Below are 12,134 nucleotides of genomic sequence, written 5' to 3'. Positions count from 1 at the left end.
TAGTCCTGTTGAAGTTAGCCAACTAACTACATGAATAAAAACCACTGGCATGTTAAAGAATTTACAAGATAAGACCTGAATACGCACATCCAAACACATTTTAAGGTCATTGTAAGGTTGTTACTCCGAATCTCACAGAAAAAAAAACCAAACATATGTATTTGCAAATTTTCTGTCATTACATTTTCAAAAGGAATTATATTTTTGTTATACAGGAAGTTCTGGAAAACCGTTTTTCTCCTTCCTTCAAAAAAAAAAAAAGGGCAATTTTTTACAGAAAAATGAAAAAACAAAGCAGAGATTTTGTCTGGGAGCTGTTAAGGGTGGCGTTCTTTCAAGGTTTTGTGTTTTAGATGAGCTCAAATATTCTGGAAATAAATACTGCCAAAAACATAGCTTTATAAAAATCTTGTACAGGGAAAAGACTGTCTTGTCCCACTCATCATATATGCCAGGATATTCTTCTAGAAAATGTCTTGTTGTTTTTACTGAAAGTCATTTCTTCTTACTAAACTATAGATATTTATGCTCTACAAAAGTACCAGCTATGAAGAGGTATGCACAGGCCAGTCAAAAAAAGGAAATTAATCGGGGGCGTTTTGTGGGTTGTTTTTGTTTTTTTTTTCATAAGGCAAAGATGCTGGCCTGCCTTTCCGTGTGGCACACTTCAGAGAGAAAGATTTACGCAGACAACTAACTCATGTTGACCCCAAGAACGCTACCACCCTCATGCATTCTCATCAGGTAGCTAGGAGCAGAATCAAACCTTTAGCATCCTCATGGCACGTGTTCTGCCACCATCACCCCACCCCGTTGGACTCATCCCCTCTGGAGGCCAGGGTATGTTCAGAGGACATGTAAGAAGCAGCAAGTATATAACTTCATTTGCAACACCGGGATGTGCTAACTCCAGTTGGAAGAGACTGGAATACCAGTGCGGGGGTCCACGTTTGGGAGGACGGAGGATTATTTTTGGAAAGGCAGTTCTTCACCCTTCCGTTTAGTTACTTAAATGGGTCTCAGCGCCGAGTACCCAAACACCTGTCCGAAATGTCGGCAACTGGTAACTTGGTGTTCTTCCGAGCTGTGTTCTGGCCAAGAAAAGTGAGGAAGAAGATGCCAAGAATCAGTCAAAACGTAAAGTTACGTGAGAGGAAGATGGAAAATATTGTGTTAGCCAGGTCCTAACACCAAATCTCTCTATATTTTTAAAGATGACATTAAAATGCAGCTTTGGAAATTTCACATCACTCAACAAGGGCTAGAAACCTCTCAGCTAGATTCTCCCAGAGTGCTAGGCACACAAGAAATAATAGATAACCGGAGGGGGGAGAAATCCATCTCCAATATCTCCCTGGATGGTAATATTAATATGACCTCATGATTTATTGCCTACTCTGAAACTCAGCTACTCTGAAACTCTCGCATCCGTCTCACCCATGCAATCCATGGTGGGAGCGATCAGACCCACCATGACGCAGAAACTCTTCCTAGCAGAGCGAGAAACGTGAGCGATGCAAAGAGGGGACGCTGTCCTGTCTAAGTCAGTGCGAGCGGACGCTGTCGGGCCCACGAGCAGGAGGCATAACTTGGTCGGTCTCACCTGAGCGGTGCAGTGCTGTGCTCTGCTCCCCACCGAGCAAAAGCGTACAGAGGACATCTACTGCCCAGCTCGCATTAGCTTGTTCTCGTGATCCTGTTCTGTTACGGACTTCGCCTTGACTTACACAAATACAGCTGAGATCACAAACCAGGTCCTAAACTTTCCAAGGAACTATTATTTCCTAGCAAATGAAGCTCGTGTTAACATGTTCTGGCTTCTCCAGTCCGGTTGGAGCAATTCTTAAATAGAGCTGACTGAAAACATTTGGTTGTAACTTCCTTTCATCAAAAAAGAAAAAGATTAAAAAATAAAGAAAATTTTGCAATACAGAAAGTAACTTCATTGCTTTGCCAAATGTCTGATATAAAAAAGGAAAGCGTTAGAAAGTTTCGTTTCAGCTTTTAGAAGATATGTTTTCAATATTTTATTCCAGATCAAGTATTTTCTCTGATCTGATTCCCCCCTACTTTTTAAACTTTTAACTTGCCAAAATAAATCTAAACCATTTTGTTTCACTCTGAACTTAAAAGGACAAGTGATTATTATTTCTTCCATCTACCAAAAACCAAAACATCCATTTTTTGACTACTTCTAGTATTTCCGCTTTGATGCGGCAAAATTTTGTACACTGTCTGCAAATGCAAAGCCCAAGTTTCTAGTTCCTCCAAGCAGGGCTGCACAGTCACCTCTAACTGGACAAGGTATCAAGGGAACGAGCATAAGAAAGAAATCATCAGCATCAAGAAATCAAGATCATCTGAGCAACAGTGAGCAAGAGCAGAGCCTCTCTCTAACCCAGTAAATGCCAGCAGTGGATTAAGAAACAACTCAAGCGAGCGTATTGAGCAAGTCATCTACAGAGATCAGTTCCTGATGTGAAGATCAATTCCAGATGATCAGCTCTGCCATCTATCCCGTACAGTTGCGTGCAAATCTTCCTTCCTCACAGACTTGCACTGAGGGCATGGAAGCGACTTAAAGTCAGAAAGGCAGAGATTTCTTTCCATCATCCAAACCTGCTTACAACACTCCTATCAGCATTAAATCCTTTCTGAAGGTGGATCAACGCTCTGATCAACGCACCGCCAAGATCAGGATACTGCGAGCTGTCCTTCACCATACTCTTAGCTGGAAAATAAATGTAACGCTCAACACTAATAAATAGAAGAAAAAACAAAAAGTCTCCTTAGCTACTGCTCTGCTCTGTTCCCCGTAGCCTGGCGAGTTGACTGGGAGCTTCACACAACTCATTGGCTCAAAACAGCCTCAGCCCTTTTTCCTCAACTTCCCGGGATGATTCTTGTCCTTGCTCATACCCAGCTAGTACAGAAGGCAGCAATGCTGGGGGACATTTATTCTACGAGAGGCGTCTTTCTTTTCCTGCATTTTACAGTGGCAAGTTGAATAAAGTCATAAAAATAATAATCACAACAACTTGAGAGCTGTGGCACTAGGTCTGCATTGCGCAGTCTCCACGAGCAGCATCCAAATTGAGGGCTTTTTTTACAAATCTACAGCACTTAAACCTAAACCAGTGTGTAGACAGATTTAAACTGCGCTTCAGCGCAAGCCGTGAGCCTTTAGAAAATAAGGTGTAGGTGTCAATTTTCCCAGTGGAATCCCACATTCATTAATACCTCCTATTATAGCATTCCTCCGCAATGCTTATTCACGCTTAACCACAACCACAATGCTGATTACTTTCCACAGTAGGTTTTATTGCAATCACCGGGGTGTGATTTTCTGTTTTGTTCCATGTAGTTTTGCCTTTCATTAATTTCTTTTACTATTAACAGTACTGAGATACAGACAGCAAAAGTCACTCCGGATTACAAATTTTTAAATATCTAGCACTGAAACTTCTTCAGAGCCAGATTTCCCTGCTCAGTCTAAGTGAGACCTGTTTTCAGATTCAGACTCTGATCTGGCTTTGCTTCTGAAATACCACCTCTAATACTGGATGTAATCTGACAAAGAAAATTGACAGACTCTTCTCCGAGGATATAGTTATTATTAGCCCGCCCATTATTATCCCTCATATGCCACTTTTTGGCATTTCTGAACTATGTTTTCTACTAAAGACATCAAAACGTGTAAAAACCAAGGCAGCTATCCTGAAAAACATCAAGCTCTTTAAAATTAAATTTTGTGCCCCATCTTCAGCAGTTACAGATGAATCCACTTTCAAAGTCTATAGCGTTTGTTCAGTTTACCTCAGCTGATAAGCTGGTCTTCAGCGTGACTGCTACAGAAAGACTTGTTCTTGTAGGGCTAAAATGGACGAGGAGTTATTTGGCTGAGAGTTTTGAGAAAACTCAGACTTCCCTGAGGTCGCAGCTGAATAAATCACGCTACGGGAGCAGGGAGACAGTCCCGACAGCAAATTCTGACTCTTCTAGGTTTTCAGAGGAGCGCTCCGAGACATCAGTGTAAATGTAACTGCATCATCTAGGATCTGTATGCAGTAATGTCGCCTCTGAATTATCTTACATTTATTAGGAATACGCGTATTTCTCAAGATTAACAGATTTCCTTCATCATTTTGCCTTTACTTCTTGCTATTAAACTATAGAATTCTACTGAACTTTGTAAGCTAAACCCAATAAATGTTGGCAGTTTTCAAAAGATTTTTTCTTCATATGTTTGCACAAATAATCAGAAAAAAATCCCAAACAGTATTGCGGCAATGTAGATTTCCACACAGAAACACTTACAGCTTTGCAATTGAAGTTGGCACCTACCACTCTCTGCTGCCGTATAAACAAGCATATTCATTTTGGCCTGCTTCCCTCAACAAATACATTTTAGGACACAGGTCTTTAACGGACCTCGTGAGTCATCGAGTCCCAGCTCCTGCCGTCGCAGGCACACGTTTAAGACATCTAGGTCTCCTGAGCACCCACTTTACACACCCCAAGACCAAAACTCTTTCCAACACCTTGCGATAATGACTGGGATGCCACAGCAAACCCTTAGGTCGGCAGTGTACTGGGGGATGGCAATTCAACCCCAGCTGAAGATGCGGGGCTGACGGGAGGGTGGGCACACTCAGGTTCAGTTAGCCTGGTAGAAGGTATACCCACAACTTTGTATTTGCTTTATTTAACGGGATTAATCCAGCTGTTATGTTTCAGATAACACGCTTTGAACGGATGGCATCTCATTTTTCCCCACGCTGGGACATACGCTACATGGATTCCCTTTTCCTTTCCCACAGTGCCCTGCTTTCCCCCAGGAACTCTGTAACAGTATCTGTTCAATTTAAAGGAAAAAGGTTCAGCAAGTATTTGAGCACAAGAAATGGCTTCCACCCCAATTGTACATAATGCCCCAGAGCAAATTCAAACCTTGCCCATATCAAAGGCCTTTTTGAACAGAATCAGAAGGAATCTTGTTGTAAGGTCACACATAAAAACTGAGCTGTTTTAAGATGCAATAAATCTACTTTCTCACCATGGTTTCCTAAAAAGGCTGACAAGACTGACTGAGGACCAGGAATATCAACGCTCACACTTTATCACACAAGCAGTGATTCCCCGCCAGCCCAAGTGGTTGCAGGTATCGTTTAGCTTAATCCAGAAAATATCAAATATACCAGGAAAACTGACACCTCAAAAAAACCTTTGGGATAAGCAGTTCATCCTAAGATAAAACAACAGAAGACAGACAAAAGAATTGGAAAAGAAGAATTCAAGTTTTGAACAATTCTACACTAGATACCTACTTACATCAAAACCCCGATTGCACAAATACTGACCAAGGTCTCATTCTCCTCCTCCAAAAAAAAAAAAACAAAACCAACCCCAACTCAAAAATCCAAGATAATAATTTCAGGGAAGCAAATCATAATTATTAGTGTTCTTTAAAGGCAACTTGGTCCACAGCCTAGCAAGCAGAGTAGTAAACTTCCAAAAAGATGTCAACAAGCTGAGAAAATTAAGGTTATGTCCACTTCCAGAAGTCATGGTACTTTTCAATATACTTAGAGCAGTACAATCCCCTTCAACACAACTCCCCTTACACCAGTGTAAATATTTGATATCAAAGCATCTAATTCTCTCAGAAGACAAGTAAAATCACATCGACAAAAGGCATCTTTGTACCTGTAAAACTACATTCATGCAAGGTGTTGTTCTACTATAGCTACTGTAGCAGATAAAAGAGAAAGCAGTGCAGTCCTACCCGAGATATGTACCAGGAGAAAACCTTGGTGTAGAACGGGAATGAAATTACACTGATGCTCACTGCAATTTAAGTTATAAATCACTAAGATAATTTCAAATTGGAGGTACTTTGATGAGCTCCAGAATGGGTCTGGCTAGAAATGAATACACAGCATAGAAAACAAGTAATTTACACTACGAATTTTGCTAAAATAAACCGAAAACTCATACAAAGCTCTCTCTTGAAAGAGGCAATGCGATTCTTTTCAATTCAGCCATCTTAATTTACTTGGGATAGTTTAGAAAGGACATGCAAGACCAATATTGTCCATTATCAATACACAATGTCATGAATTCCACTATCACCAAGGGTAGCCCACAGCTTCGCCCCCCCCCAGCCATGACCCCCCGGTGTTTATTTTTCAAGCTATTTTAGTTACTTTGATAAATATGAAACATTTCCAGCTTGACCTCATAACATCATACACTCACAACGTCCTTTGATTCTTTGTCATGCCCCTCACTACAAATACGGCACTTGGATTTTGAATGTGTCGCTAAACCAGGGTTTTAAAAAATCCAGGAAACAAACCAGAATTGGTATAGACTCACCTACGAATATTTTTAGATGTAAAATTTAAAAATTATATAAAGACACTTTGAGAAGTGACTCCTATAAGACTCTGCTCACTCGAAAAGCAACCTTCAGAAATCACGCTAACAAACCAAGCGCAGTATATGTTAACACTGTAATCATTACTTATACAAATTAATTAAGTATGACATAATAGGAAAAGCCAATAAAAATATAAATCTAATGAAACAAAATAAATAATGTTTTCACTAAGTCATCACAACCTAAAAAGTCATAAATCAAAGAGATATTAACTGCCATCTGAAAATATTTCTGTTTAAATATCTTTTGTTGTTGTTGTTATAATGGCTCAGAACCTGGGCATTTTGTTACAGATTCAGTATGAGTATGGCTTTGTTTATTTGGCTCAGTAAATGCCACAATATATGTTCATATACCAAATTTTAAGCTAACAATGGATCGTTTGACATTTTTCTTTCCAAAGAAGAATTTTAGCTGGGGCTCATTCCAAGCTCTTCGCAATGGGAATCTCCCCCGTGAGAGCGGTGAGCTTTGCGTTAGACCTCCTGAATGCTCCTCACGACTACAACGTCAGTCTTCGCCTTCACGATGCACAGGGAAAAGTCCCGAACGCTCCTTCCACCCCCATCCCCCTCTACTTAACAATTTTGTTTTGTCCCAGGTCAGCTGCACATGCTTAAATATTTAGTCTTTGATCATAGCCAAAAGAGAAAATATTTTCCATTTGGTTACCAATGTTTTTTCCCCTTTGCTTAACAAAGGATGTTGTTAAGCACACATGCTGCACAACTACAACATCTTACATCTTTCAGCTCCAAATAAATTATAAAGGCATACCAGACTTCTCTGACTTCACCCAAGATGAAAGAACTAGTAACTCTTTAGCCCATGCAAACGCCTACAAAATCTGACTCCTGACTCGAGAAAAAGCCGTGCTGCTGAAGAGAAGTTCCGCTGAAGTAACTAATCACTCATTACTGCTTCAAACGCTCCCAAGTCCCAGCTATGACTATACTGGCAAGGTAGATTTTGCTGATTTAGATTAAGATTCCTTTCTTTTAGACTGCAAAGAGACTAAGTGCTCACTCCCCTCCCAATTAACTCAAGAGACAAAGGAAACGCAGGCAGTAAGTTAGATGCCATAGTGCTGTATTTCTGCAGTCTTTAGTCCCTGTAAGTGGGTTTGGGTTTTTTTTGTTTGGTGTGGGGTTTTTTGGTTTTTTTTGGTTTGGTTTGGTTGGTTTGTTTGGTTTTTTAATAGATTTGTGTTGGGTATTTTTCAAATTCTTTCATATTTAGCTATCAATTGTGCCACTGTCCATTTCTTAGACAATGACAGAATTTCCTCCCTTTTATAACAAAGCAAAGTTCCCATTACCTAATACATATAGGACTTCAATTGTACCTATAAACCTTAGAAGGCTTACAATTTGGAAGTGTGGACTTTTGCAGCATTTTCTTTTGTGGTTTCAAACCTACAAGCAAACCTCTCTCGGTACTTCACTTCTCAAGCACTGCAACTCCCTAAAGCTTATTCCATTAGAAGCAGATATTCACAACCCACCCTGACACAGGGACAGGCCAGAGCTTGGGCTGGAAACACAATCTTGAGGGCAAAGTCATTAAAAATCCCAGGCACAAAGAGAAATAAGGCTTTAATTGAACAGTAACCACACGAGTCATGCTAGCATCACTCAGAAGCCACTGCTGAATCATCTGAGGATTATTAATGATTATTTAATGAATATATATTAGTCTTGCAAAGACAATGGTCGCTATACTTGATGCAGAACTACATATTAAAAAAAAAAAAAATCTCTCTTTTTTTTCCCATGGGGATGGTGAGACTCAAAACAGCTGCTGGGAAACGCCCCACCCATCAAAAACACTAAGGATCCCTTCGCCTAAACGTGACATTCAGATCATGGTTTTTGATGCCCAGTTAAGTCGTGCATGCTTCTGGATGTTGGTAAACATTCAGGTTAATAGTCCTTTTGGGTGCTAAAGGGAGCTTTCTTTTCTGCTTCCTCTTTCGGTACAGAAGGAGATAGCAACCTCTTTCCTCTTCCTGGCAGCCCGAGGTCCGTGGAAGTCACGCCATTGACCCCGATGTGAGCAGAATTGGGCCCTCTCCGCGTAACTGCAAGCTGCCACACACTGAAACCGTTTGGGACTTTCATGCCTATTTTGGCCAAGCACAGAATTTCACTGTCTACGCAGTAGTGAGGGATCAGCTCTGAAAAATCCCCTTGTCAGCAATATCTTGATTAACAACCAGATCTTCTTGTATAAAAATACGTCAGCGATTAGTTAGAGAAGGCAAGGAACGTCACGCACAAATCGATCGGAAGAAATAAATGTTGAATGAGAATCACACTATTCGCATAACCCCTTTCAAAAAGTTGGTCACCATGGGTCTTAATTCTGATCTGGCCTCCTAATGGCTTCTGGATCTTTAATTATTAGTATTTACAAAATAAATATTGAGGTTGGAGGAAGACTTATGCTTGGACCAAGGGTTTACTGTTTACTCTTCTCGTCAAACTCTTAGGTAACCTAAGAGCAACTTTTATATTAGCACAGCTCTGGTAAGACCTGAAAAGTTCCTTCTTATTTACATTCAGCTAAGCATTAAAAACAAAACACCAAACCTAAGCCTAAGTGCAGGCCTTGAATCTTTAAACACAACTTAATACAAACGCAAAATGAACATTCCCAGGAAAGAGAAAGGAAAAATAGAATTTTATGACCTTGAAATAGATATTATTTTAGCGGGAATTAGTGCTTTACAAATATTTTTCAACAGTTACGATTTTTTGAAGGACGCATTTTTAAGTTTCAGTTTCACCCTCTAATTCTCTTAAGACATTAGGTGTCACCATTGGAAGTGTGGCCTCATGGGAAGAATATAAATCTGGAAAGCTGCCTACTTCACCAGAAAAAAAAAAGGCTTTTTTTCTTTTTTTAAATCTGGAATGCATTATAAGAATGCTATTTTTACTTTTAACGTGGATTTTTAAAAGCTCACATGATACCAACCTGTTTATGAAATTTAATAAGGCCCACGGTCAAGACCCAACCGCTCATTTCGTTGCGTTAAAATCAGCGGTATCTGCCCGGGACAGAGATCCATTTGTATGTATTTATTTGTGGTGTCTACGTCTACAACATCAACACAAATATTTTCACCTCATCTCTGTCAGAAATGGCCTAAGTGGTTTCAGAGGCAGAGAGAATTTAGGGTAGAAAAAATTGTCTCGACAGCGGTTTTTCTCCTTTTCCAAGTTTTCTGTTCACTTCTTTGTACTCCCCCAGACGGCAATGAAAGCCCCACCGATGGTTTCGAGGGGCACAAGATGAAGGCCGCTTTCTCCCGGGGGACCTGCGCTCCTCTTAACTCAGGATCGCTTGCACTGGGTATTTATTTGTGAACCCCCGGAGGAAGCCCGAGGCCGACTCCCACCTCTGCACACCGAGATTACCAACGTGGCCCCGAAGACTTAGCAAACGGCATCTCCCCCCTTCCCTGGAAGACCCGGGGAGCGGGAGCAAATGCGAACCCCTCCGTCGGGGATGGGGCGTGAAAACTCGGGTGCACGGCAGGGACTGGGTCTGGGGGAGCCTCCTTCGCTTCGGAGGAGCGGGACACGCAGCGGTTTGCTCGCCCCAGCCAGGTAAGAGAGGCTTGGCTTGCAAACGGGGCCTGAGCGCCCGACTCCCCACCGCGACGCATCCTCCCAGCCCCCGGGGCAGGGGGCTGCTTCGCTCCCGCTTCCCTCGGGAGAGCCCCCCCGGCTCCGCAGGCCGCGGGGAGCGGGCTTACCGGCGCAGGAGTGCAGCGGCTTGGGCCGGACCAGGAGGGACGGGCAGACGGAGTAGAGGGAAAGTTTTTCGAAGTAATCGCAGGTCTCCTTGGAGAGGATCTCGTCGATCATGAAGGTCTTGTAGCGCCGCCTGCCTGCCTTGGCGCGGCCGGGCGCGGCGAGACGCGGCTGCGGCTGGCAGTGCATGGCGGGGCCGCCCGCCGGCCCCGGGGCTGCGGGGCTGCGCCGGGCTGCGAGAGCCGCGGGCGGCCGCGCATGGGCGCCCGGCGCCTCCGAGCGCTGCTCCCGCTGCTGCTGCTGGTGGTGGTGCTGCTGCTAGTGCTGCTGCTGGTGCTGCTGGTGCTGCTGGTGGTGGTGCCGCCGCCCGCTCCCGCCTCCCCGCTGCCTGTTCCGCTCCCGGCTGCTGCTCCGCTCCCCCCTGCGCTCGGCAGCGCCGGGCTCCCCCGCTATATAAACCTTCCGATAAGCATCTCTCCACGTCCTTTTTAGGACGCTCCGGCTGTCAATCAGGACGCCCGTTGCTCCCCGGCGAGCACCATTGTTACCCTGCGCCGGGCTGGGAGGATCCCGCCGCTCCTCTCCCCTCCCTGCTCTCTATTTTAAGATACTGGGGTGTGCGTGCGTTTCTTTCTTTCTTTTTTTTTTTCTTTGTGCAAAAACTGGAAAAGTTCCAAATTAGGGCTGGCTCCCCCCCCCTCCTTTCTTCTCTCCCTCCCCCCCCGCCTCCTCTAGCCTGTAATTAGTTTAAAAAATTAAAAAGTGCACATCCCGCAAATGCGGGCTGCCGGCGGGAGAGCTCCTCTTCCCGAGCCCCTACAGCTTTCTCCGATCGGCACCAAACCTTATTCCCCAGCCGCGAAGTGCTGGAGAGCGGCGGCGTGAGGGGGGGAATTACTATTTATAGGTGCCTTGCTGAAGCAAAAGCTGCCTTTTGCGGAGCACGCTACTCATTCCCCGGGTTGCTCTCGTAGCCTGAGATGATTTACTGGCGGATCGCTGCTTATCTCAGCTGGATTTTTGCAAAGATGAGTTTTGAGCCCCTTCTACTGAGGACAGACCCCAGGCAGCCCGCCGGCAGTGGGTGCCGAGGTTTCCCCGCTCCCCCAAAGCTGTTTCTCCTCGCAGGCTGAGCCCTCAGTTGTATTTCTCTGCTCCGTGGCCTCTCTGCAGCAGCTCCCCTGATTTGCAGGGAGGACTGCTCCCAAATGGGAATTTTAACCCGCTGAGAAATTACACCGTGCCCTGCTTGGGGTCGGTGTGGTTGAGCACAGGAATCACCAAGACACCTTATTCAGGGGAAGGCGTATCAGGAAGAGTCCTCCCGATTTCACCCGGTTGCTGCCCATGGTTTTCCAGAAGCCACAGCAGCTCGCAATTACTTGTGGCCGCAAAGTTTAAACGGGTAAGGAGAGGCTCAGTATGGAAATGTGCCACCCCCCCAAAAAAAATTATTCGCAGGCTTCATACGAGGATTTAAGCATAATCTGCAAAACATTATCAGCCACCGTTTAGTTTTCATGCTTTGGTGATCCAAATGGCAGCAAACTCTTATTTTACTATTAGAAAACTCAATCTGTTTTTGCAGAAGGAAACAACTGTCTCAAACTCTCATAAACGATTTGAGCAACTTTTATTTTATTGATCTGTATTTTTTAAAAGCCCTCCAAAATCTATAAACTATCTTTAACCTCTTCTGTAAAAGCACCATTTCTTTTTCAATTACAAGGATCGTTTGGCTTTAAACTTCAGAGATACATTTGCTGATTTGGAGTGCCCTAAAACCAAAAAAAGGAGACTCGCATTGTCCACACACTGTCAAAACTGGAAGGCAGATGCAAGGAAATATAATACTTTTGATAGATCCTTTGAACTTTTTTCTTAAAAACTCGTTACGTGGTTTTAAAAAACACAGCACAGCAAATTATATT

At 43.4% G+C, this 12,134-nt stretch overlaps 1 protein-coding gene across 1 annotated transcript in view; it reads right to left on the bottom strand.

Annotated features, from left to right (window-relative positions):
• Positions 1 to 10,417, bottom strand: part of BARX2 (BARX homeobox 2) — a 35,587-nt gene extending 25,170 nt beyond the window's left edge. The window contains exon 1 of the mRNA XM_072884705.1: positions 10,206 to 10,417. Within this exon, the coding sequence (XP_072740806.1) occupies positions 10,206 to 10,392 (187 nt within the window). The 5' untranslated portion in view covers positions 10,393 to 10,417. The remainder of the gene's footprint in view (positions 1 to 10,205) is intronic.
• Positions 10,418 to 12,134: the final 1,717 nt, after the last annotated feature.

This window comes from Ciconia boyciana, chromosome 20 (assembly GCF_034638445.1).
Source record: "Ciconia boyciana chromosome 20, ASM3463844v1, whole genome shotgun sequence".
Classification (NCBI taxonomy): domain Eukaryota; kingdom Metazoa; phylum Chordata; class Aves; order Ciconiiformes; family Ciconiidae; genus Ciconia; species Ciconia boyciana.
Note: the sequence above shows the minus strand (reverse complement) of the source record. Positions and strands in the feature narration are given on the sequence as shown.